Consider the following 27,241-nt stretch of genomic DNA (forward strand, 5'->3'; position numbering starts at 1 on the left):
AACATGATGTACATGAGTAACTTTAGGTTTTGGGTTCAATCATATATGCATCCGTACAATTAAACACTCGTCATCTACTCAAATTTTTCAATGTGAGGCAAACTCATCAACAGTATTCTCAGTAATCTCTCCCTAACTTGTAAGCTTTAATAACTTTCCCTTTGAATGGGAGTTCTTATTCATTATGCAACTAACTAGGAGTCATTACTCAATCATGGGAGTCTACTCATCTATGGGATTAGCATCTATAAGATCTATCACTCATTTTTTGTGGGTATCCATTCATAAGAACACATGCATGAATACTCAAATCCAATTTGAATCGTCTCCCTTGTTATTAAGTTATATAACCCAGTTGAGGCATTTTCCCAAAATATCGGTGTGCAGGAATCTGCACCACTGTAATCTATTATTGCTTTATATTTTTTATTCCCTTTTTATGTTTCACTCAACCAACTATAACAAATTCTTTCTGTTTTGATTATTCCTTTTTATTGTATATATATATACCTGCATGATCAATGAGAATCTCAGCAAGAAGAATTCCAGAATTCTAAATCTTCCATTCGTCTAACAAGAGCAAGTCCAATTTTTCAACAATTATTCAAGTGGACCTTACTTCTGAGCTTTACGTGTGTCTCAGATAACATTTCACGTGGCTATAAACCCTAATTAATTCCTACGTCCTGATCCTACTCAGATCCATTTGTGCAGCTTAGATAATCCCTATTGATCTAGGTCACATACTTGATCTCTCAACTGTTCGCACATCAACGCAAATAACCTTATATCTTAACTTTATAATGTTGCTTGCCCAAGTTACGAACCAACAACTTTAATGCCACTTGTTAGAATTGGGGAGTCGTACTTAATTGATATACTTGAGTTAGCACCAATTTGATTTCAAAACTTAAACCTATTAGGTTTGGGATCAACCATGTATATAAACTTTCATTCTCCATTCTAATTTTTTTAACAAACTTATAAGTAATAATCTCTCATCCCTTTGCAAGTTCCAATTACTTTTTCTTAAACAGAAATCATTCTTGATTACTACTTCTCCATGTCACGCTACCAACAATGAGCTACAGTCATAAAAAACAACACAAAAATTATGGAGTCCATTCATCAATGAGATTAGTCATTTTTTTTTTTTTATGTTCTCAAAACAATTCTAGTTTCAAAAAAAGTAAAACAAGCATAATGTCATGTAAACATGCGTGTGTGATGCTTTATATAGTGGTGATTTGCTGGTCCAATCCAGCAAAGATATTGTGGAACGATGGGTGTGGTTCATATATGTTTTCACATGTAAAGATGCCTCAAAGATATTTGTTAAAATACCATACAGAAGAAGGTCATGACAAGGATGTCATCATTGATTCATTTCTAAGGGCAGCCACATAAGTTGACACGGTAGGATGTGCATGTGACGATACATATATCTGTGATAATGGTCATTGACTTTCCGGTTAGAGCAGAGATTATTATATATGTTTTATATTATATTAGATTATATCTATCAGACAGACATACGTGCATGTCCCAATCAAAGGCACTGCAAGTGCATGGTCAGAAGGAGAAGCACATATCTGCCGACTGCCATTGCCTTCACCTACAGCAACAGCAGAGCAGAAAATGAAAAGCCCCTTTTTGGGTTGGGTTTGCTCCCAACTCCCAACTTCAAAGCCTTCGTGATAATAATAATAATAATAATAATAATTATTATAATTTAGAGAGAGAGAGATGTGATTTGAGGTCAGCTTTTTGGGTTTCCATGATTAGCTAGCCAGGTTTGTGTTAATAGACCAAAATGTCCCTTAATTAGCACTTATATTGCGGTGTCTGCTCATTTTGAATATGAGAGTTTGATATTGAAAATATAGGTTCAAATAATGAGTTGGATTTGAGAATAACATTAGCTATTTTATTGCGTAATCCAAATCGAATCTTCTAATGTTTTATTTTTTTCATAAAAAAAAAGAATCCAGAGGGGGTAAGTATTACATTTGTAGCTTTAGTTAAAATTGAAGAAAACAATGAAAGGGAAATGGGCAATTGCTATTTTGGTAACTTGACATTTCAAAGCAATAATATCATTAGTGTGGGTGCTGGTGGGAATCTGGTCTGGCATGGTATGCTTCTTGTGGCGAATTCATATCATTTTCACCCACAATGACAAAGTAGACTCTGCGGACTGGGCGTTGAGGTCACGGGTGCCTCTCTGCCTGCCCATGCCAACTTTATAAATAGCATTCTCTAATCTTTGCCACTACTCGTATTCCACCAAGAAGTCTGCAGCAATCCCCCCTAAGCCAACGGAAAAAAAAAAAAAAACAATGCGCCTCAACTTGTTCCATCTAGCCTCCATGCTCATCCTCTTATTCTCCCCTTCTGGGGCTTCCGGCATCTACACAACCGTCGGCGGCCGCATTAACGGTGGCGGTCATGGGAGAAAAGCTGGCCCCGATGAAGTCTCTCCTGGTCCTAGCACGGGGACGCCAACGGGGGCTAGTGGGTCGGGCCATGGTAGCAACTGGGACTATAGTTGGGGTTGGGGCTCAAGCCCAGGAAGTGGGTGGGGGTACGGGTCAGGGTCGGGTCGGTCCCCGAGCGGGTCTGGCAGTGGTTACGGCTTTGGTTTTGGAACTGGGTCAGGCTCGGGTTCAGGGTATGGATATGGGTCAGGAAGCGGTGGTGCTCATGGCGGTGGGTATGGATCTGGGTCAGGTTCTGGTGCTTCTGGGGGTGGCGGCGGCGGCGGCGGAGGAATTGGTGGCCCGAATGGTGTCTATGGCAATCACCCGCCAATGGTTTCTAGGGACAAAGGCAATCGTGACTGATAATGCTTCGAATTAATCGTACATTTATGCTTCGAACTAAAATTTTCTTTTCTTGTAGAGAACAGAAAAAATATGCCAAGTAGTTAAGTACCACTGTCATTATTTTAGTACACAATATAATATATGTGTTAGCAGCTTTCTATTAGTCCCTTAAAACAGCATACCTTGTTATCATGGATGGCATTTTGAGCCTTCTTTAAAATATTTCTCAATTTTTTTGGTTGTGACATGCAAGAAAAAATATATGTACTTTCGATATTAGCATATTGGACCAATACGGTGCTACCACATGTTTGATGAGTAGAACTACAAACATAATGCTTAGTCAAGTAATCTTGTGTGCCGAATTAAACTCTCTTGAATGGGCTTAGCAGAGCATATTGAACAAGCTAACTAAGTATGAATTGAGCCAAAGTCCACGATTAAGAGGTATATATTGTTAAAGTGCAGCTCGATTCAATCCAATACAAGCATTCGATTCACACCCTACAAGGTTTCTCTATAAAAACATTTTAAATATGAATTGTACCCAAGAGGATTTGCACCTAATCACTAAAGACTCTTTTGTGCCTTAGTTTAAGCAGACAATGAGGTTAGCATAGAGGGCTCAGGCTCTGTGCCTTCTCGTTTGTAATAATCTTCAAGTGGATACCTTCTAAATATGAGTTACAGCTCAAATTTGGTTTCTTAAAATGAAATGATATAAGAATGGGATACATAAAAATTTAAATAAGTGTGCAAAAAAAATAAATGGTAAATTTGATTCAAACTTCATTTCATATGCTAGGATACTCTTGAAGTAACTCATAAAAAAATTAACAGAATTAAATTATCTAGAATAAATATGCTTGCTTATGTGTATGAAATGTCTTAAATGAGACAATATGAAAAATATTAAGAATATGTTTACAAGATTTACCAATATTATTAATGGATTTACCAATATTAGTAATGCCTTTCTTTTGGTAAATCTTATATAAATTATGAACTTGTAAGGAGAATTTTTAGATGTCTACCAAGCTTGATCTTGGTATGCTAAAGGTGATACAATTTAAGAAGTAAAGGACCTAAGGATGAAAACTTGGGTCTTTCCTAGCATATGAAAGTAAAGAAGAAGGTAGAAACTAAGGACAAGAAGATACTAACTCTAGTCCCCATAAAAGAGAAAGAATGCGGCGAAGATAATGATGAAGTTAGATTCATTACCAAAAAGTTTAAGAGATTTCTCAAGAAGAATAAGGATGAAAAGAAAAAAAATAAGAAAACAAGATAAAATCACACCTTATGAGTCCCAAAAGCTTAGACACCTTTGAACTAATTGTCTAAAATTTCAAAAACTCCAACTTGGAAGGCAAGGTTACGATATTATTATGTTTTCTTTTAAAGTGAATGAAGATCGGTTATAACTTCAAGCTCAACATACGATAAATTATAATAGATCATTTCAATAATTTAAAAAAAAATATATTTTAAACTCTTGAATTTAAGTTCAAATAATTTTGAATTGAACATTCTTAATTAAAATATTTCAATGTTTTATATTGCTCACAAGTAGCATGAATTTCCAACTAGTTGACCAATGTTGAGTGTTATTGTTAATCCTGAGCGAGTTTGACTCTAATAATTTAGGTTTGCTACTTTGTAGTTTGGGTAATAAAGGTCTTGATTTACTTGGCAAATTTTTTCTTAACCTGCTTTTATTTTACTTTATTTTATTTCATTAAATTTTTTCTACTTATGCAGTGTCACATCTTATTTGTGGGGGGATGGATTTGTTAAAAAAAAAAAAACTTGTCTTTGAAAAATATAATTTTAATTTTTAATGTCACTTTCAACAATAACTCAGTCAATATTTTTCTATCTTAAGTTTGAGGGCAAATTTAATTATATTTGTATTATAAAATTATATTAAATATGTTTTAAATTTGCACAAATTCAAATTAAAAATCGAAAAATGGCGGAACTGCTATTGTGCTGACACTGAGGACGGGGACGAAGACAATGTGGTCAATGGTAATATTGCCGGAAAAGCCCTAGAAAATTTGGGTGAAGCTTAATTCTTCTCGACTTCAATCTTTATTATCATCATTATCATCATCATAATCATCAGCAGCAGCAGCAGTAGCAGTAGCGGCGGCGATATCATCTCTTCTTCTTCTTCTTCTTAAGATTGTCTATGATTCATCAGAAATTTGCTTGCGTAAGGCATAAAGAGACAATTGCAAGCATTCTAGCACCTTGCTTGAAATTCTTGTTTTGGGCCAGACTTCGTTTTGCAAATAGCTATGCTCAATTGTCATCACCATTAAAGATAAGAGGTTGTAATCTGGTAATCGGATTGCTGAATGTTTGATTTTTGTGCAACATTTGACTAAATCATTTGCTTGGCAGGGAGTTTTTTTTTTTGGCCGTTTTGCTATTCGATAAAATGCCTAACGGAAAATCCTTCGGCGCTTTGTTTGGGAGTACGGATTTTAGGGCTTCGGATTTGTCCTTTTACAGGTTTGAAAACGGAAAAGCAAATATGTGTTGCATTTTGTTTAGATCCACAGAAATCTAATTCAAACGTAGTGTTATATTTCTAGGTCCTTATTTGCACTTGTGAGCGGTTGGGTTCACAGCAATCTTGGTTGGTTCCCAGGAATCCTATCTAATTTGTAATTATTTGACATTTGATGAATGCATTTCTGATGTAGGATTTGGGGATTTTGTATAATTTTAAAATATGAGTTTGATTATAGTATTGTGACTTGGTTGTTTCTTTCTATTCAACATTTTCCTTCTTCTATTTTTGTAGTTTGGCTTGGGTTTATAGCGAAGTTTGACGATCTTTGGATCAGCTGTCGATGTTCGAGGATGGGTTACTGCCCTGTTGGTTGATTTAACTGCTGTTTGAGCACTTTATATTAAGCAGCAACTTTTGATCATCCTTGACTACTACAAGGTAGAATACATATCTGACATTTTTCCATTTGAATATTATGTTTGGAAGGCATGCTATTGATTCTTGCTATCTTCCCAGCATCATTCTGCATGTTAAATATTTCTTTGTTCCTAAAAGAGTTGAAATGTACCAGCCTTTTCCAAAAGGCACATACTGATAAAACTGGAGTAGAAATGAGGGAAAAATCAAAGAAGCAAGGATTGAATTTCTGTATATTATTTCAATTTGTACAAGCCCTATTTATACAAAAACATTCAAACAATCTGTACACCAAGATTGACTTTTCTCATTTCAGCTGTGATTTGATTTCTTAATTCATGCTGCAGATTGCGGCATTTCTCAACGCTAGATTTATGCTGTGAAGTGCGGCATTCCTCAACACTCCCCTTCAAGTTGGCGTGAATATTTATGACACCCAACTTGCTAAGTAAATAATTAAATTGTGTGAATCCAAGAGATTTGGTAAAAAGGTCAGCAGGTTGCTGGCTTGTATGCATGTAAGCCGTTTCGATGATGCCACTCTGGAGTTTCTCTCGAACCACATGACAATCTATATCGATATGCTTGGTTCGTTCATGGAACATTGGATTTGAAGCTATGTGTATAGCGGCCTTGTTGTCACAGTACAAACTGACTGGTTGAGAATGCATTACATCAAGGTCTGAGAGTAGAGACTTTAGCCATGTGACCTCATAACAGGTGGAGGCCATAGACCTATATTCTGCTTCGGCTGAGAAGCGTGAAATTGTTGTTTGTTTCTTGGTTTTCCAGGAAATTTCCGAGTAGGATGCAATACCCGGTGACCGATCGTCTGGTATCCTTGCATCGTGCCCAATCTGCATCACAGTATGCATAAAGTTGAATTTGGCTAGAAGCAGATAAGAAAATTCCTTGACCTCAGGTTTTCTTAAGGTACCGTAAGACTCTGTGTGCTGGGTCCAAGTGTGGTATTTGTGGCTTGTCCGTAAACTGACTTAGCACATGCACTGAATAGGCTAAGTTGGGTCTTGTGATGGTTAGATAAATTAATCTTCCGACAAGTCGCCTGTATGATGAAGGATCTGAGACAAGTTTGCCATCACTTTCGTTAATTCAAGATTTTGATCCATGGGAAAGTTTTCAGGTTTAGCTCCAAGGAAACCTGTATCTTCTAATATCTCGAGTGCATATTTCCTTTGGGATAAAAATATTCCTTTGGCTGAACGGGCGACTTCGATTCCCAGAAAGTATTTAAGAATTCCAAGATCTTTGAGTTTGAAATGATCGCTTAGATATTTCTTGATCTCATTGACCTATTTCAAGCTATTTCCTGTAACAATAATGTCATCCACGTAGACTAGAATGACAGTGAAATTACCCTCATGGGATCGGACGAATAGTGAATAATTTGCCTTGGATTGTTTGTATCCTGCATCAATGAGAGTAGATGAAAGTTTAGCTTACCATTGCCTTGAAGCTTGTTTGAGACCATACAAAGACTTAACAAGCTTGCAAACTCTACTCTCCCCCTTTCGTCTGAATCCCGGAGGAAGCTGCATATAAACTTCTTTATCAAGGTCGCCATAGAGAAAGACATTATTGACATCGAGTTGATAGATGTGCCAATTGCGAGCGGAAGCAAGAGCGAAAATGGTTCGGACGGTGGTCATTTAGCAACCGAAGCAAACGTCTCGGTGTAGTCAATGCCTTCCTGTTGACTGTAACCCTTGGCAACTAGGCGAGCTAAGCTTTGTATCGGTTGATGGATCCATCAGGGTTGTATTTGATCTTGTATACCCATTTGCAGCCAATGGGTTTCTTACTAGGAGGAAGAGGAGTAAGGTGCCAGGTGTTGTTGAGCTTGAGAGCATCAATTTTAGTACGCATGGCAGTACAGCAGTTAGGATCTGTCATGGCCTGTAAAAATGACTGTGGTTCTTTGGCAAGAGAGAGAGCTGTGGTGAAAACACGGTGAGAAGGAGATAGGCGGGAATAAGATAAAAAATCAATCAGACAATAAGGGTTACCTGACGAACGAACCATTGCAGAGTGAGATGATTGAGCGGGTTGAGATGGTAAAACCTGTTCCACATGAAAATCTTGCAAGTATGTCGGTGGCTGAGTAGGACGACTAGATCATCGGGCAGGTGGAGAAGAGGGTAAAATATTAGATAGGGATGGAGGAGAGTTTGGTCGTGAAGATGGTGATAAAGGTTAGTGATGTCAAGAGAAGAAATAGGACAAGGTAAGACGGGTTCCATGGGTTCGGGAGTAGATGAAGCAAAAGGGAAGGAATCTTCATGAAAGAGAACATCTCGAGATACAAAGATGTTGTGTGTTGCAAGGTTATAAAGTCAGTAGCCTTTTTGGCCATATGAATAACCAAGAAAAACACATTGAGTCGCTCTGGGGTCAAATTTTGATGGATTTTGCGAGTGAGTGGAAGTAAAACATAAGCATCCAAAGACTTGCATATGGCTATATGGAGGTTTGATATTATACAATCTTTCATAAGGAGACAAACCACCTAGAATAGGGGAAGGAGTTCTGTTAATGAGATAAGTTGCGGTAAGAATGACATTCCCCCAAAAGTGTTTAGGCATGTGCTTGAAAAATTAATGCACGAGCAAAATTAAGGAGGTGACGATGTTTGCGTTCAACAACTCCATTTTGTTGGGAAGTGTTGACGCAACTAGTTTAATGTATAATGCCTTTGGGTGCATAGAATGAAGGCATGTCAAACTTAGGTCCATTATCACTTCGAATGATTTTTATGGTGGTGGAAAATTGATTTTCGATAAGGTGGATAAAGGATTGCAAAATAGGGCGTGTGTCAGATTTGTGGCGCATTAAGTAAACCCTGGTACAACGGGTATAGTCATCAACAATGGTGAGAAAATAGTGTGCACCACTAGTGGAAGCAACACGATGGCTCCCCCAAATGTCAACATGCAACAAGCCAAAAGGTTTAAGAGAAGAAATGGAACTAGGTGGAAAAGGTGCGCGAGTTTGCTTTACCAGTGGACAAATTAAACATGGATCTGAATTAGAACTACAAATTTCTGGAAATTTATTGGAAAGAAAAGACAAATTTTTATTTGATAGATGACCCAAACGACGATGCCAAAGTTGGGAAGTAGATGTCGATGTGGATGTAGCCACTTGACAACTAGCATTCCTGGTGAATCGGTATAAGTCATACTGCTCAATTCCCACCCCAATCATCTTCATCAAGCGTAGGTCCTGAATGAAACAAAAATCAGAAGAAAAAATAATGAGACAATGATGAATTTTGCACAATTTACGGACAGAAATTAAGTTGAAATGAAAAGTTGGGACACAAAGGACATTGTCTAAAACAAGATTAGAAGATAAGTGAACTGATCCAATATGAGTAACGGTGGCATGAGATCCATCTGGTAATTGAACGGTATGACCATGTAAGGGGATAAACTGCGTGAAAGCAGCAGGTGAGTAAACCATATGATCAATTGCACCACTGTCAAGAATCCATAGTAAATCATTATGAGATTTGCTTGACAATGGTGATTCAACACTGCCTAGCTGGTGTGTCATGGGTTGAGAGGGAGCAGAGTTGTTAAGAATGGAGAGAAGCTGTTGACACTGTTCAGGAGTAAAAGGAAGGCTGCTAGTAGATGGATGTGAAGAAGCCTGATGAGCACTATGCCTAGGACCCTGATTGGGTTTAGAACTGCGATGCCCTGGAGGGAAGCCATGGATGCGGTAGCATTGATCTACAGTATGACCTTCTTTGCCACAGTGAGTACATTTGAAAGACTTCTTGGGTGGACCGGGCCGTCCTTCCTTTCGTGATTGATGGTTGGTGGTAGCCAAAGCAATACCATCAATGGATGGTGGAGACAAGATGCCGTGATGACGTTTTTCTTGAAGTAAAAGGGCATAGGTACGGTTGAGAGTGGGAAGTGGATCAATTATAAGTATCTCCCCACAAATTGCAGTGTAGGAATCGTTGAGCCCCATCAAAAATTTCTAGACACGGTCTAGTTCTTGTTGTTTGAGGGTCTCCTTGCCTGCGCTACAAGTGCAGGTAGATGTTCCTTGAATTGCTCATAATTCATCTCACAAACTCTTTAATTTGGAAAAGTATGCACCAACTGATAAGGTTCCTTGAACAAGATTAGCAATATCTTGTTTAAGCTTGTATAGGCGGGGGCCGTTGACTTGGGAGTAGCGATCTTTCAGATTGTCCCATATCGCATGTGCAGTTTCATAATAGATCACACTGCTAGAGATTTCCTTTGAAATAGAATTGACAAGCCAAGAGATTACCATAACGTTGCATCATCTCCATTGCGAGTATTCTAAGGAATCAGAAGGTGGTGGAGATAGTGTGCCATCAATGAAGTAGTTTTTATTCTTCGCTTGAAGTGCAAGAATCATTGCACGACTCCATGTAGAATAATTATCCTCCGTAAGCGGTGAAGAAACTAAATCCAATCCAGGATGATCTGATTGTTGGAGATATAAATGATGATTTGGATCTTTATATTTTTCCATCTTGGTTGCCTTTTCAGCCATAAAAGGTAAACCTTTCTTCTCCTTCTTCTTCTTCTTCTTCTTTTTCCTGTTTTTTTTCTTTTTGTTGCAAATACTAACCTTATAATAAAATAATCACTTCAAATATCTGAATATTGTCCACCTTATCTAGAAAATGCTTATTTTCTGTACATCACTCTTACCCATATAATAATCAAAGCCCATATACTAGCCTTATAATAATAATTCCCATAACAAAAGCATTCTCCCTCACCAAATGTTTGCAGTGAGCAGCAGATCTGCTGTAGCAGAGACGACGGAGAATAGCTGAGACGCAGGAGAAGATTGCGGCGAAGGATTCGGAACAACAAATACCAAAGAGATTGGCGATGAAGCGTGGTTGCGACAGTGACGGTGGTGATCTGGTCACTAGTGATCGTCTTTGCGTTGCGCTGTTGCAGAGATCGGGAGCCGCTGTGATCGTAAACTGATTCCAGAACACCTTTGCTGATGAGGTAATGAACAGGAATATATATATATATAAAATCAAATAATTGGAACAGAGGTTCTACAACCTTGCTCTGATACCGTGATAAAAATGGAGTAGAAATGAGAGAAAAATCAAAGAAGCAAGGATTGAATTTCTGTATATTATTTCAATTTGTACAAGCCCTATTTATACAAAAACATTCAAACAATCTGTACACCAAGACGACTTTTCTCCTTACGTGATTTCAGCCGTGATTTGATTTCTTAATTCATGCTGCTGATTGCGACATTTCTCAACGCTCGATTTATGCCGTGAAGTACAGCATTCCTTAAAAAATACCAATGGGGAAAGATCTTATTCAACACCTTAGGGGCTGTTTGGTACCACTGTAAAAAATTAGTGAAACGAAAATCAGACAGAAATAGAAACTAAAAATTAGAAATCGGCAACCTGTTTGGTTAGCATTTATAAAACTAATACGAATTAAAAACTTAATTTAAAAATAGTCATTTTCATCTTTAAAATTTAGATCAAATAATATTATAAAAATATGATTAAAATAATAAAATTACAAAAAATACACATTAAAAAAAGTACTATAATAAAAATAAAATTTATTATAACTATTTTGCTTAATTGTTCTACTTTTTAAAATTTACTTTACAATAAAAAATTAATTGGACATAAAATTGAAAAATAGTAAAGGTATTTTGTAATTGACTTTATTATTATTTTTTTGAAATTTATGTATACTTTTCTTTTAATCATATTTAAATTCATATGATCATTTAATTTTAATTTTAATTTAGAAGTGTATAAAATGAATAATTTAATTCGAAAAAACTATTTTTGAATATTAAAATTTCTTACAACCGGTTGTCAAAACAACTACAAATCATAAAGTTTGGTTTTTTGGTTTTCAGTTTTTTGGCAAATAGCTGAAAATGAGTAATAGAAACCAAAAAAAACTGACAGTATAAATAAGCTTGTTTTGATAATTTGTTTCTTTATTGTGGGGAAACAAAAATAGAAAATAGAAATGATACCAAATAGACCCTTAGTTTCTTAATATTTTCCTTCTCCTTTCTCTATTAACGCCTTCTAAGCAATCATAATCAAGTTTTGTTCTATTTATTTTCTTTGAATCTTTCTTAAAATAGGTTAATAAACAAGAGTTCAGGATATGGTGCTTATTCAAACTTGATGCGCATTATCGCATTAGAAGGCGAAGGTGTAAGGCGAGGCGTTTTACCCTCCACGAGGCGAGGCTTAAGCATTTTAGGGCTGTATTTTTTCAAAATAATTAATAAATAAAATAAATTTATATATAGTATAAAAATGAGAAAAAAATTTAAAATAACGGAGAAAAAAATAAAAACATAATTCTTAAGTATCATATAGGCCAATTTTAGCTAACAAACTCAAACAATGCATGTTAAAAAATAAGGTGAGCCATAAAATTACAAAAAAAAAAAAGAAAAAGCCAAATTAAAGCGTCACAGTGTCTCATCATCCAACATTCTAAGAATCTAAATCTAAATCAACAAAGTTCAAACGGATTTGTCAAGGTCTTCATCAAGTCCTCATCTTCATCAAACTCATCTATAGTAGGAGTTCTTCCGCTTATAAATTCCCCCTCTACCACTTCAACATCATTGTCTTCCTCAATTGTGAATAATGTTGGCCTCTTGCCTCTTGAGTGTCTAGATATTTAATAAAGCTATAGGTTAGGAGTTGGGAGAAATGAAGAATTATAAATTAGTAGAGTCAAAAATGACCATTGATATGTACGTACTCAAGTTCTCTCAATAATCACTAATCTTCCTTTTGCTAGGAATTATAGTTAGCGAGCTACCAGAAGCTTGTGTTGCTTAAGCATTATCTCCTTCAAAAGCTACCATGGGAAAAGCTCTAATTGCATCAACTTCAAAGATATTTTCATCATCAAACCAAGAAGTATCTTTTAGGAGGATAGGTTCTTCCTTCTCGGTGATCCACTCATCATCTAAAGCTACTTCCTCCGCCAATATTGGATCATAATTTTGTCTTCTTCTCAGATCTCTCTCCCTCGGTTTGGTGTTGTACTTCACATAAACTAGTGTTGACTTTATGAGTCCTATCCCGTTTTGATAATGACAAATCATATGTATTTCATTTGTGCATTTAGTGTATGAAAAAATTTATATTTTAGAAGGCACTAATGGTCATTGCAATATGGAGGCCATGTAGCTCTTAAGGAACACATCACATAGTTGTCACGAGCTAAGCTTGTTCAGGGCATTGTGCTTGCCTGTGACCGCTTATCTCGTGTGCTTGGGATGGGTTTCCATCATGTAAATACTAGTGTAGGATTATTTTCTGCTAGTAGAGCCTTTGTAAGCCAAATAAGGCAGTATGACTCCTTGGTCACTTTGATGTTTCCTAGTGCCAGGATGATAATTACATAAAAACCTCTTTAGGGGAGGGTGAGTGTTCATTAGTCATTGTAAAACTCACTAGCAATTGTCAACGTGCTTAGCCTACTTGCCTCCCTCGCTAAGTACACCATGTCAACGGAGGATTTGTTAATGAATTACGTTTGCTTCAATGTTTACTGTTTGGTTGCCACGGCTTTCATGAATTGATCAATATTTTCGCTGCTATTTGAATGAATGTTAATGAAAGTGCTTCGTGGATGAATGTTGGTAAACAATATGCTGGCTAGTTAAGCAAGAGTGCTTTAGCTAGCGCCGTACGGCCCTTCACAACGGTGTGAAAAGAGTCGGACCGTGACATTTGGTATCAGAGCCAAGTCGGTGACACTTGGTGAGAGCCCAAGGTTGAGTTGCTACGTGAATTTGATTGCCTTCGTTGTTGGATTTGGGAAGCTTTGGTAAGTGACCATGGCACCAAACACTGCTGAGAGGATCAGTGTGCTGGAAGCATAGGTTGACACAACAACCAACACTATGGCCGTGGAGGTGGCCCAGATGAGAGAACTTGTTGATGAGGTGATGAGATCACAAAAACATCAAACAGGTTTGCTAGGCGACTTGTTAGAGGACTTTCGCCACACAGTGGAAGCTTTGCAGGCCCGGATGGCAGATCTGGATGCAAAGATGAATGTGATGGTTCTTGCTATGGGGAACTCCAACACTCCAGGAGTTAGCAAGACCAAGCTGCCAAAACCCAGGACGTATGGGGGTGCTCGAGATGCCAAAGAGTTAGAGAACTTCTTGTTTGATGTGGAGCAGTACTTTTGCGTTGTGAGGATGGCCTCAGAATAGGCAAAGGTGGATACTGTGACCATGTACTTGGTTGGTGATGCCAAACTGTGGTGGTGTACCAAGTATAGAGAAATTGAAAATGGAAGCTGTGTAATTGATAGTTGGGCAGATTTGAAGAGAGAGTTCAAGGCCCAATTCTTTCCTGAGAACGTTAAGTATAATGCAAGGAGAAAAATGAGAGATCTCAAGCATACGGGGTCAATCAGCGAATATGTGAAACAATTTTCTGCTTTAATGTTGGATATTCGGGATATGTCGAAGAAGGACAAGTTGTTCTATTTTCTAGAGGGGATGAAACCATGGACAAGAATTGAACTTCATAGGCAAAGGGTTCAAGACTTGTCAACTGCACAAGCAGCTGCAGAACGCTTGACTGACTACGCTGGTGATGATACCGCTTCGTCCAAACGGTTTGGTGGAGAGGGAAATAGTGGAAAGTCTTTCAAGAATGGCAAACCCAAGAGTGGGGGAGCCAACTCTAAATCATCAACCTCATAGGAAGCTTCGTCGTCTCAAGGGTTCAACACACCCAATGGAAACGGGAAGAGTAAAATTGAGTGTTTCTTGTGCCGAGGTCCTTATAGAGTTTTTGAGTGCCCTCACAAAGCATCACTTAATGCTTTACAGGCTTCCATTGCAGAACAGGTAGTGGAAGACGATGGGGAAGAGGATGATGCCCCAAGGGTGGGTTCAGTGCGGTTGGTGAATGCATTGGAAAAGCAGGCAAAAACACCGAAAGTTACACGAGCAAAAGGGTTAATGTTTGTGGACTTGAGGATAAATGGGAAGAGTACTCGCGCTATGGTGGATACGGGGGCTACTCATAATTTTGTTTCATAGGTGGAAGCATGGAGACTCAACTTATCCTTAGAGAAGGATACAGGACGCATGAAAGCGGTTAACTCTGTAGCCCAACCTACTCTGGGAGTAGCCAAGCAAGTGGCCATAAAGCTTGGACAGTGGGAAGGTCATGCGAATTTCACAACGGTGCCATTGGATAACTTTCCAGTCATTCTAGGAATGGAGTTCCTAAGGGGGACAAGGGCAGTGCTGATGCCTTCGGATGGTTCCTATGTCTGATGGGAGATCACTCGTGCATGGTGCAAGTCTTTGCAACGAAAGGAGACAGCGGGAAGTCCCTTTCAGCCATATAACTCAATGAGGGATTGGGTAAAGGTGAGTAGACACGTCTAGCCACGGTAGTGATAGACAAAGAAGTAGGCCAAGAGTTAGAGCCTACGACCATCCAAGCGGTGTTGGATGAGGATAAGGAGGTGTTGTCGGATAAGCTGCCTCAAAATTTGCCTTCACGATGAACTGTGGAGCAAGAGATCGAGTTGTTATCAGGAGTGAAGCCACCTGCTAAAGGGCCATGTCGGATTGTGCCTCGAGAGATAGTAGAGTTGGGGAAACAGCTTGATGAATTGGAAGTGGGATGTGTTCGCCCTTCCAAAACGCCGTCGGGAGCATCGGTGTTGTTTCAGAGGAAACATGAAGAGCATCTACGGAAGGTGTTCGACAGGCTGAGGGGAAACAGTCTGGATGTGAAGAAGGAGAATTTCTCTTTCGCTCAGCGGAGCAACAAATTCCTTAGTCAAGTGATTGAACAAGGTCGTATCCGGAGGGGTATGGAGAAGGTAAGGATGATTCAAGAACGGAAGATCCCCACGACAGTGAAGGAGTTGCGTTCCTTTCTTGGCCTTACTAGATACTGTAGGAAGTTTGTTAAGGGGTATTCGCGGAGAATGACTAGGACTACTGGGGAGGTATTATTGGCCGCACACGCGGGATGATGTGGTTGATCATACCAAAACTTGTCTCACTTGCCAACAAGACAAGGGGGAGCGGAAGAAGTATGGTACTTTCATGGCCGCACCAAAGTATTGTTCGGCAGAGGGGACGACACAATTGTTCCTTGTGACTATTGTGAAACGTTGGGGTATTCCCCAAGTTAATATTTGTGACCAAGATTTAATGTTCACTGACAACTTCTTAACAGAGTTTTTCAGGATATTCAGGTCACACATTGACATCTCTTCGAGTTCTCACCGACAGAAAAACGGACAGATGAAGAGATTCAGAGAGCTACTAGATGAGTACTTGTGCCATTTTGTCAACGACAACCAAAAGAATGACATGTAACTACTTGATGTGGCTTCGTTCTGTGGCAACGCCCAAAGGCGCTCAACAACCAACAAGAGCCCTTTTGAGCTTGTTACAGGCCAGCTGCCGCTGTTACCTCACACAGTGGATGAGCCGTATAGACGAAAGAGTCCCAGGGCGTACATCTTCACCAGTGAAGGGAGACAGAATGTAGAGTTTGCCCAAGCCTATCTGGAGAAAGCTTCTAAGCAGGCGAAGAAGTGGACAGATCAGGAGAGAAGACCACAGTTTCATGTCAGCTGCCTCAAGCCATTCAACGCCAACACCAACAACTTGAGTAGAAGTCAGTCAAACAGCGCAGAGTTGAAGACAGTGCAACTTGACAGACATGGAGTTGAAGAGATCCTTGCAGATAAAAAGTTCATATCCTCAAGGAAGAAGCGGCAGAAGTTCTTAGTGAAGTGGAAATGCCTTGATAACAAAGAAATCAGCTGGATTTCTGCGGAAGATATTCAACCGTTTGTGGAAAAATTTGAAGTGTACCTATAGCCAAAAGTCTATGAGGACGTCGACCGCATAAGCGGGGGAGAATGTCACGAGTTAAGCTTGTTCAGGGCATTATGCTTGCCTGTGACCGCTTATTTCGTATGCTTGGGATGGGTTTCCATCATGTAAATACTAGTGTAGGGTTATTTTCTGCTAGTAGAGTCTTTGTAAGCCAAATAAGGCAGTATGACTCCTCGGTCACTTTGATGTTTCCTAGTGCCAGGATGATAATTACATAAAAACTTCTTTAGGGGAGGGTGAGTGTTCATCAGTCATTGTAAAACTCACTAGCAATTGTCAACGTGCTTAGCCTACTTGCCTCCCTCGCTAAGTACACCATGTCAACGGAGGATTTGTTAATGAATTACGTTTGCTTCAATGTTTATTGCTTGGTTGCCACGGCTTTCATGAATTGATTAATATTTCCGCTGCTATTTGAATGAATGTTAATGAAAGTGCTTCGTGGATGAATGTTGGTAAACGATAGGCTGGCTAGTTAAGCAAGAGTGCTTTAGCTAGCGTCGCATGGCCCTTCACAACGGTGTGAAAAGAGCCGGACCGTGACACTTTTGCATGGAAAATTAAAGAGCAGAAGAGTGAAGACATATAATTTCTCAGTTGTATTGCTTTTAGATTAAATTGTACATGCATGTCTTGCTTGATTTGATTTGAAGTTCAATAATGACCATAGATTGACCCTAGGAAATCAATTTTTCATGAAAAACCTGTCACTTAAAATTCTAAACTCATACAAAAGGTTTGAAGTGTTTTTGAGGTCAAAAGATGGCTAAATCTCAAATTTTTAAAGGGGCTAGTTGATCGACTGTTAAGCCTAATTGACCGAACAGAACAAATGGCCAGAAATCTTTATTGTAAAGGGCCCAATTGACCAGACTCCTAAGCCCAGTCGACTGAATCGCACTAAAAAGGAAAATCGCCTTGGGCCAGTCAACCGAACCTCGAGTCAGTCAACCGGAGCTGTTGGTATACTCCAAAAAATGCAAGCGCCTCGCTCTGATACCAATTGTCGGCTCGGGAGTAGAGTCAAGAGGGGGGGGGGTGAATGGACTTTTTCGCGTATTTTTGACTTTCTCTACAAAATAAAATTCTTGGCAAGATACAAGCAATTATACCACAATATATGAAATGTAAATCATGCTCAAGATGTAAAATAGAGAGTAGAGTAGAGAAAGGCAGAAGGCTTAACACCAGTATTTTAACGTGGTTTTGCACCAAACCTACGTCCATGCCTTGAGACCATCTCTTGTGCTCTAATCTATTCCTCTTCTTTGTATGAGTCTACAATTCAGTTTAAGCCATTTAAATTTTTAGATATTAGAAGATATTTTCATAGTTGAGTGAAATGATAATAACATGACATTTGTAAGAACTAAGAACCTGCTCAAATGTGCTCCAATTCCTCTCACACCCACTAGCACTACATGTCAGGCTAAGAACACGAATAGAAAACTTCATCAATTCTGGGGTTTTTGTCCCAAAACGCTTCCACCAATCAGCTACGAAAGAAGAAACATATATCTAAGTTCTAAGTTACAAGAAGAATCAAGGATACAATACTACTAATTAACTAATTTTTATTGAAGCATTATTTTTACCTGGTCTTCTCAATATTCTAGAGTCAATAGCCACTTGAGTCCCAAATTCCCATCGTGCATTATCAAACATATCCAATTGGATGTCTATAGCTAGCCTCTCCTTATATCTCAATATTTTATCCATGTATTCAAATAATCCTTTCTTCACTTCTTCACAATTAGAGAAGTTCTCCTTATAACGCAATTGGGGATTTAGATAATATTCTGCAGCATGTAAAGGGTGATGAAGTTGTGGAGTCTATCTATCATCTATTTTTCTCTAATTGAGTCGATACTTCTTGCCATTTTTAGAAAAAATTGCAGCAATTTTTTCCTTCGCCAAATCCATCAACTCATAGATAAACCCCCTGGCTGGTCTTTCCTCATAATCAACTTCCTTTAGAATACACACAAGAGGGACAATACTCTTGATAACATAAGCCACGAGAGGCCAAAAATGTTGGTCAAATAAAACAATTGAGCGAGTAATTATACCTTCATGCATTTTTGCATATGTAGAAGTGCACCACATCTATGAAGAGAACATACATTGAAGGCCTTGCTTTTGTCTGTAAATTCTTTGAAGTGTCAAAAATGCTTTAGCAAAGTGCATCACTGCAGGGCAGATGAGTTCTTTGTTGTTGGTGAAATGCTTCCTCATTATTGCAAGTACATAGGAATGATTATAAATAAATTTCACAACTTGCTTAGCCTTTAGGATTGTGGTTGCATGGATCTTCAATTTTGCAATATCCTCCAACATGAGATCTAAACAATGTGCAGCATGAGTCCAATACAACTTCTACCTCTTTTCCATAAGCTTCTTTCCACCATTTATCATGTTCTTCGCATTTATCAGTTATCGCCTGCACAACATTCTCCTCACCAACTTCCTCAACCATCTCATTCATATACTTAAACATAAAATCACCATTTTTTTTATAGAATCAGAAGCATCAATGGATTTTAAAAACCATGTACCCGCAAGACTATTCACAAGAGAATTAATCAAGACCCTTGAACACCCATCAATCCATCCATCAACCATGATAGAACATCCATATTCCTTCCAAACTTTTTTGTGCTCTTTCAACATGCCATCGATGTCTTTCACTTCATCTTTAAGGATCCATGTCCTCATCTCTTGCATAGATGGAGGCTTGAAACCTGGCTTGTAATTAGCAATACCGTCCACCATAACACGCCAATATACGTCATCTATCAAACTAAATGGTAGAGCATTGTTGAACACACAACGGCCAAATTTCCTACACACTTCATTTCTCTCTTCCTTCTTCCACTTTGAGTTTAGAGTTACTTGTTTGGTCAGTGAAGATGCGAACTTATCCATTAGACCTCTAGCCCTAGGATTAAGGCTACTCCCACTATTCTGTTGCTCAAGATCCCCAACTCATGGAGAAGTAGCACTTGAATCCCTCCTCTTGGACTCATCCTAATCTCTTCAAGACGATAATTTCTTTTACACTTCTCTTCTTGGAATTTTTCAAAAGCGATCTTCTACTCATCTCTCACGTTTTGAGGAGCTTTTGGGGAAGTTTTCATTCCCTTCCTTGTACCAGCCAAATGATGTTTAAATCTTGTGATAGTCCCATTTCAAGTTTGATCACAAAATTTGCATCTAAAATATTTTTCTCCATCAACTTTTTTTATGTATTTCCAAACAAAATCTTTTTTCTGCCTCTTTGATTCACCTTCAAACATGTTTTTGTTTATTGAACAAGAACAATCAGCAGTTGCAGCAGGAAATTAAAACTGAAAATTGAAAAATGAAAAGTGAAAACTGAAAACAAATCAAAAGCAACTGTAGCTTACCTTGACTTTTAGAGACACTGGTAGAGAGTCTCCGGAGAGTCTTCGGTGAACAGCATTGGAGAGAGAGAGTCGAATACTCGAATCAGTTTGAGGAGAGACCTCAGACTGAGAGGAGACCTCGAAGCAGAGAGGCTGTAGGGGGTTGCGGAGAGAGATGAGAGGTTGTAGAGGGTTGCTGGAGAGAGACGAGAGGTCCGAATGGGTCGTCAGAGAGAGACGAAACGTCGGAAGGGGTCATCGGAGGCAGATGAGAGGTTGGAAGGGGTCATAAACTCGTTGGAGAGAGATGAGAAGCTGGAGGATTCGTGAAAGACAAACGCAAGCTTGGAAGAAAGAAGACCGTCGTTGAGAGGGGGGGGGGGGTTTGATGCTCGTCAAAGCCTTAACAGTTCTTTTTATTTGTTTTTTTTTTTTTTTAATATTTTACATATTAGTCTACTCCCGAAAGGCGCATGCCTTCCCATCTGAGGCGTAAAAAGCGCACCTTTTGTCTTGAGGTGTACGTGTTCTCCCTCGAGGTGTACGCATTTTAGGAATTGTGCCTTTCAAGTTATGCATTGGGGCATTTTATGCTCAAAATGAAGCGCGCCTCACGAACGCCTTTTAAAACACTGGTTTATTTATTTATTAATTTTAATTAAATAAATGTGAAACAAAGGAGGCTAAATGGCTAATAAAGAAGAGGCTTCACCAAGGAAGATTTTCAATCTTCTGATGTGGGATATGGAGTTGAAATGGGAAGAAAGAGAAAGCATGGGGGAGGAGGCAGAGGGCTGCTTCGTGGCAAACAACTTACTCAAATCTTTTTTCAACTTGATCAAACTTAAAATCAGCCAACAATTAGCGTATCAATATTAAAAGCAATAAAATGAGAAAATCACCATAAGAGAATCTTTTTAATAAAAACACGATGGTAAAAAATTATTATCCTAGAACCATTTTGTTGTATGATTGACTCAAACTCCCTATACCATTGCCTAGGTGCTTGCTTCAAGCTATACAAACTCTTCTTTTACTTTCAAACTAGATTTACCTTTCCTTTCACCTAAAAATCCTTTGGTTGTTCGATGTAGATTTCTTCTTTTAAGTTACCATGAAAAAAAAGGCATTTTTCTTGCTCATTTATGAACCTCCTAAAGAGAAAAATCCTGAAACGACATCCCTTGAAAAGGGACAGGTACCTGGAAATGATGATGAGATCTCAATTCATCACACATGAGAAATGTGGGATAGAAATAAAGTTGTTGTCAACAACACATTTGCATATACAGTAGCTAGTGACATTATCAGATGTAATGAGGATCCTGAACCTAAATTTGTTAATGAATGTCAATATAGAAGTGATTGACCAAAATTGAAATAGGCTATCACATTAGAATTAAACTCTCTATCAAAAAGAGAAGTTTTTGGACCTGTAGTCCAGACACTAGAAGATGTCTAATCTTTTGGATACAAATGGGTATTTGTGCGCAAGCAAAATAAAAATAAAGAAATTACTTGATATAAAGTAAGGCTTGTGGCACAAGGTTTCTCGCATAAACCCGGATATGATTATGAGGAGACATATTCTCCTATAATGGATGGAATCACTTTCAAATTCTTAATTTGGCTAGTAGTCGCTGAACGACTGAGCATGCTGACTCGTTCTGAGTTGTGCTTCCAAGTGCAGAAGTGTCAAGTTGTATCAAGGATGAGTCTAGGATTGTATTCCACAGGGACCACTAAGTATCAAAGTATTTATGCAAGTTTAGTGAAATCCTGTTGCTGAAAAATGGGGTTTGAAAATCTTTGAAAATCTTTTTGGTCATTTACATTTTGAAAACAATAAACAAAGTGAGAGAAGCTTGAGTAAATTATTAAAATGAAACTGAAATTTTATCAATTTTCCAAAAATGTAAATCTAATAACGCAACCAAAACTAAACAGATTAACTGAAACAATTTTACCAAATACTCGGGTTATGGGTTCAACGTCTGTTTGCTTCCACCGTTTACTAATTTCCTAGGCCTTACTCCTCTTCTTGTTAATCCAATCAAGGCATTAATAAGATGAAATTTTATTACTAAAGATCGAGTAAATTGGCCACATCCAAACGGAAAAAAATAAAAACTCTCATTAAGCATCAACCGAATTTTATGTAAAAATTAGTTGATTAAAATCCTAAATTAAATCAAGGTTTTGATGTGCCTATCGTCAACAACAAAACAAGAAATAAGAGCCAGTGATTAATCAACGATGCCGTCAATTTTCGGTTCTAACCAAATAAAAGTTTAGCAATAATATTTTAGGGAAACTAACAAACCATGGAAAGCAAACGACTTTGACCCATAACCCAAGTTACCGAACTTAGCCACTCATGCTCACAATACACAATTTCCAGGTCAAATTAATTTCACGGTGGCTCACTACATCAATAAAACGGAAAACCATAAGAAAAATACAAACTTTGATAAAACCGAACCTAATCTAAATTGAGCTTCAACAAAAAAATAAAAATAAATCTTGAACAAAAAAACACAACCAATTTAATTTTCCAAAGGCAAAACAACTTAACAATTATTTTAAATCTAAAATAAACCTTAATACTAATTTAACCATGTTCAACTTTCAATACAAAAAAAAGTAAATAAATAAATAAATAAAAGAAAGAGATAGAAAAAAAAAAGAGAGAGATAGAGAGAGAGTCCCCGGAGCTTGGCTGCTGGAGAATGGCCGGAGCTGGAGATGCTCTGTTCTGAATCTTTGGCTGGTCTGTGGTTTGGCTGGGCTGCCGGACTTGGTTGCAGCCTGCTGAGGAGGCTGCTCACTGGAGAGAGGACAGAGGGTGGAGAGCCGCTGTGTTGGGTCTTCGACTGGAGCTGGTGTGGCCGGAGCTGTGCTGGTTTGCAGAGAGACTAGAAGAGTGGCCGAGAGGATCTGCTGCCGGTTGGAGAACCTGCTGGCGGAGAAGAGGGCTGGTGGTTTGAACAGTGACCCAAGGGGAAAGATAGAAGAGAATAGAGGGCAGAGAAGAGAGGCAAGAATAAAAGAAAACTGAAGTAGGAGAAGAAGAAGAGAATGAAGAAGAAGAAGAAGAAGAGGGAGAAGAAGAGGAAGATGGAGAGCAGCCCGCAGGGCTGTCTAGGCAAGAAGGGAGAGAAGAAGAAGAGTTTAAAAGAGATTGGGGGAAGCCCTAGACCCGGTTTAGCCAACCCGACCCGACAACTTGACCCGACCCGGCTTGCATGGCCGGGTCACAGTTTTGCTCTCTGTTCACCGCAATATTTGACCCTTCTGAAGCCAGTTTCTCACAAAACTCAAAACACGAAAATTGTAGATAATCCTTTCCTCTTTTTCCAGAAATTTGAATCACTTCGATCGGAGTTTGGACGGAAAAGTTATGCATGAAATACGAACAGGTGTTAGTTTTGGTTCCCGGGACTTTTCCTGCGATAAAAAATTATCAAAAACTCGTAAATTGTACAATAAAACTCAAGCATGATAATTTCGGCACTTTATTGAAATATTGGACAAATTTGGACACTTAATTAAAAATATACGCCGTAAAGGCCGGGTTAAAGTGCCCAATTACGCAATTTGCACGTGTAATCACATGCGTCCTATGGACGTAGTAACAACATACCTATATGGATTGTTGGATTGTGAAATTTATATGAAAATCCTTGAAGGATTTAAATTGCCTGAAGCAAAACCCAGAAATTTATATTCAATTAAACTCCGACGTTCTTTATATGGATTAAAGTAATCTGGACGCATGTGGTACAATCGATTAAGTGAGTACCTTGTGAAAGAAGGATTCATAAATTATTCAATTTGTCCATGCATTTTTATTAAAAGATTAGAATTCGGATTTGCTATAATTGTTGTTTATGTTGATGATTTGAATTTAGTTGAGACTCTTGAAGAGCTCACTAAAGTTGCTAATTATTTAATGGCAGAATTTGAGGTGAAATATTTAGGAAAAACAAAATATTGTCTTAGCCTACAAATTGAACATGTAAATGGCGGAATTATTGTTCATCAATCTAAATATACTGAAAAGATATTAAGGCAATTCTATATGGACAAAGTTCATCCTTTGAGATCTCCAATGATCGTGCGATCACTTGATGTTAAGAAGGATCTATTTCGATCTCATGATGAGGGGGAGGAATTACTTGACCCTGAAGTACCATATTTAAGTGCTATCGACTCTCTAATGTATTTGGCCAATTGTATAAGACCCGACATTGTATTTGTTGTAAATCTACTAGCAAGATATAGTTCTGCTCCTACTCATCGACACTGGAATGGAATTAAGAGGTACATCTATTTGAGAGGTACATCTGATTTGGGTCTATTCTATTCATTTGATTTCAAATCTCTACTAGTAGAATATGCAGATGTTAGATGTCTATCTTATCCTCACAATGCTAAATCTCAAATTGGATATGTATTGTTTTACGAAAAAATTGATATATCTTGGAAATCTGTAAAACAGACAATTACAGCAACATCCTCTAATCATTATGAAATACTAGCTATCCATGAAGCTACTAGAGGATGCATGTGGATCAAATCAATGATTTCTCATATCCAAGCAAATTATGGTTTTCAATCAATCAAGGATATTACAATAGTTTTATATGAAGACAATGCTGCATGTATAGTTCAACGAAGAGGAGGATATATAAAGGGTGATAGAACAAAGCATATCTCTCCAAAATTCTTCTACACACATAAACTCTAGAAGAATGGTGATATAGATGTTCAGCAGATCCGATCAAGTGATAATCTAGTAGATTTGTTCACCAAAGTTTTGCCTAATACAACATTCAAGAAATTGGTTCATCTCATCGGAATGAGACATCTTAAATATCTTAGTAGAAGGAGTTAATATATAGGTGACATCCAAGGGGGAGTGCTATGAAAAATATGAATGTCTCCCCTTATCTTCATCTTCCTCCGCTTCATTTTTCCACCCCAATAAATGCTTTGCTATCCTCATTGCCATATAAAAGGGCACCCTCCCCCTCTCGTTTGGAACACACATATTGCATGCTTGAACACACATATTGCATGCTTGTATAAACATTTGTATGCTTGAAGTAAGTAGGCTTATAAAAAGAAGAGGAAAGATGAAGAGAGGAGAGATATCTTGTAGAAGGCCGGAGATATTTTGTACAAGTCCGGTTCCAAACCATTTTGTAATTCCTCTCGAGATAGTGAAGTTTTTTATCCCATCTGCTCATGGAGTAGGCATAGCTAAACCACGTAAATTTCTGTCTCGTCTCTATTTATTTTTCTGCATATTTTATAACATGAATGACGCTTATTGAGTGTTGTTATGAATACCAAACGAGTTTGACTCTAATAATTTAGATTTGCTACTTTGTAGTTTGGGTAATAAAGGTTTTGATTCACTTCGCATGTTTTCTCTTAGGGCAAATCTTAAATTTATATTTACACTTGTATTATAAAATTATATTAAATTTATTTTAAATTTGCACAAATTCAAATAAAAAATCAAAAATTGGTGGAACGGCTATTGTGCTGACACTGAGGACGACAATGTGGTCGATGGTAATATTGCCGGAAAATCTCTAGAAAATTTGGGTGAAGCTTAATTCTTCTCGACTTCAATCTTTATTATCATCATTATAATTGGCAGCAGCAGCAGCAGCCACATCATCTCTTCTTCTTCTTCCTAAGATTGTCTATGATTCATCAGAAATTTGCTTGCATAAGGCATCAAGAGATAATTGCAAGCATTCTAGCACCTTGCTTGAAATTTTTGTTTTGGGCCAGACTTCGTTTTGCAAATAGCTATTTTCAATTGTCATCCCCATTAAAGATAGAGGTTGTAATCTGGTAATCGGATTGCTGAATGTTTGATTTTTGTGGGACATTTGACTAAATCATTTGCTTGGCAGGGAGTTTTTTTTTTTTTTGGCCGCTTTGCTATTCGATAAAATGCCTAACGGAAAATCCTTCGGCGCTTTGATTGGGAGTATGGATTTTAGGGCTTCGGATTTGTCATTTTACAGATTTGAAAACGTAAAAGCAAGTTTGTGTTGCATTTTGTTTAGATCCACAGAAATCTAATTCAAACGTGGTGTTATATTTCTAGGTCCTTATTTGCACTAGTGAGCGGTTGGGTTCACAACAATCTTGGTTGGTTCCCAGGAATCCTATCTAATTTGTAATTATTTGACATTTGATGAATGCATTTCTAATGTAGGATTTGGGGATTTTGTATAATTTTAAAATATGAGTTTGATTATAGTATTGGGACCTGGTTGTTTCTTCCTATTCAACATTTTCCTTCTTCTATTTTTGTAGTTTGGCTCGGGTTTATAGCTCAGTTCGACGATCTTTGGACCAGCTGTCAATGTTTGACGATGGGTTACTGCCCTGTTGGTTGATTTAACTGCTGTTTGAGCACTTTATATTAAGCAGCAACTTTTGATCATCCTTGACTACTATAAGGTAGAATACATTTCTGACATTTTTCCATTTGAATATTATCTTAGAAAGCATGCTATTGATTCTTGCTATCTTCCCAGTATCATTCTGCATGTAATATTTCTTCGTTCCTAAAAGAGTTGAAATGTACCAGCCTTTTCCAGAAGGCACATACCAATGGGGAAAGATCTTATTCAACACCTTAGGGGCTGTTGGGTATCACTGTCAAAAATTAGTGAAACAAAAATCAGACAGAAATAGAAACTAAAAATTAGAAACCGGCAACCTGTTTGGTTAGCATTTATAAAACTAATACGAATTAAAAACTTAATTTAAAAATAGTCATTTTCATATTTAAAATTTAAATCAAATAATATTATAAAAATATGGTTAAAATAATAAAATTACAAAAAATACACATTAAAAAACTACTATTAAAAAAATTATTTTAAATATTTTATTTAATTGTTCTACTTTTAAAATTTACTTTAAAATAAAAATTTTATTGGACATAAAATTGAAAAATAATAAAGGTATTCTGTAAATGGTTTTATTATTTTTTTTAAATTTTATGTATATTTTTATTTTAATCATATTTAAATTCATATGATCATTTAATTTTGATTTTAATTTAGAAGTTTGTAAAATGAATAATTTAATTCAAAAAAACTATTTCTAAA

General features: G+C 37.6%; 1 protein-coding gene and 1 long non-coding RNA gene across 2 annotated transcripts; both read left to right on the plus strand.

Annotated features, from left to right (window-relative positions):
- Positions 1 to 2,191: 2,191 nt before the first annotated feature.
- Positions 2,192 to 3,118, plus strand: LOC131160222 (glycine-rich cell wall structural protein 2-like). Its single transcript, XM_058115656.1, has one exon. It carries the CDS (start codon positions 2,340 to 2,342, stop codon positions 2,841 to 2,843), a length of 504 nt encoding a protein of 167 aa, XP_057971639.1. The 5' UTR covers positions 2,192 to 2,339; the 3' UTR covers positions 2,844 to 3,118.
- Positions 3,119 to 4,792: 1,674 nt separating this feature from the next.
- On the plus strand, positions 4,793 to 26,739 carry LOC131160223 (uncharacterized). The gene is made up of 6 exons (XR_009137960.1): positions 4,793 to 5,161; positions 5,235 to 5,345; positions 5,429 to 5,472; positions 5,641 to 5,787; positions 10,572 to 10,799; positions 26,439 to 26,739. It is a non-coding gene; the product is annotated as an uncharacterized LOC131160223 (long non-coding RNA).
- The last annotated feature ends 502 nt before the right edge of the window (positions 26,740 to 27,241 follow it).

The sequence above is a fragment of the Malania oleifera genome, chromosome 7 (genome assembly GCF_029873635.1).
Source record: "Malania oleifera isolate guangnan ecotype guangnan chromosome 7, ASM2987363v1, whole genome shotgun sequence".
Lineage (NCBI taxonomy): Eukaryota > Viridiplantae > Streptophyta > Magnoliopsida > Santalales > Ximeniaceae > Malania > Malania oleifera.

What these genes read in the sequence shown, in the direction of transcription:
- LOC131160222 (XM_058115656.1), top strand. Translation starts at nt 2,340, where the DNA reads ATGCGCCTCAACTTGTTCCATCTAGCCTCCATGCTCATCCTCTTATTC.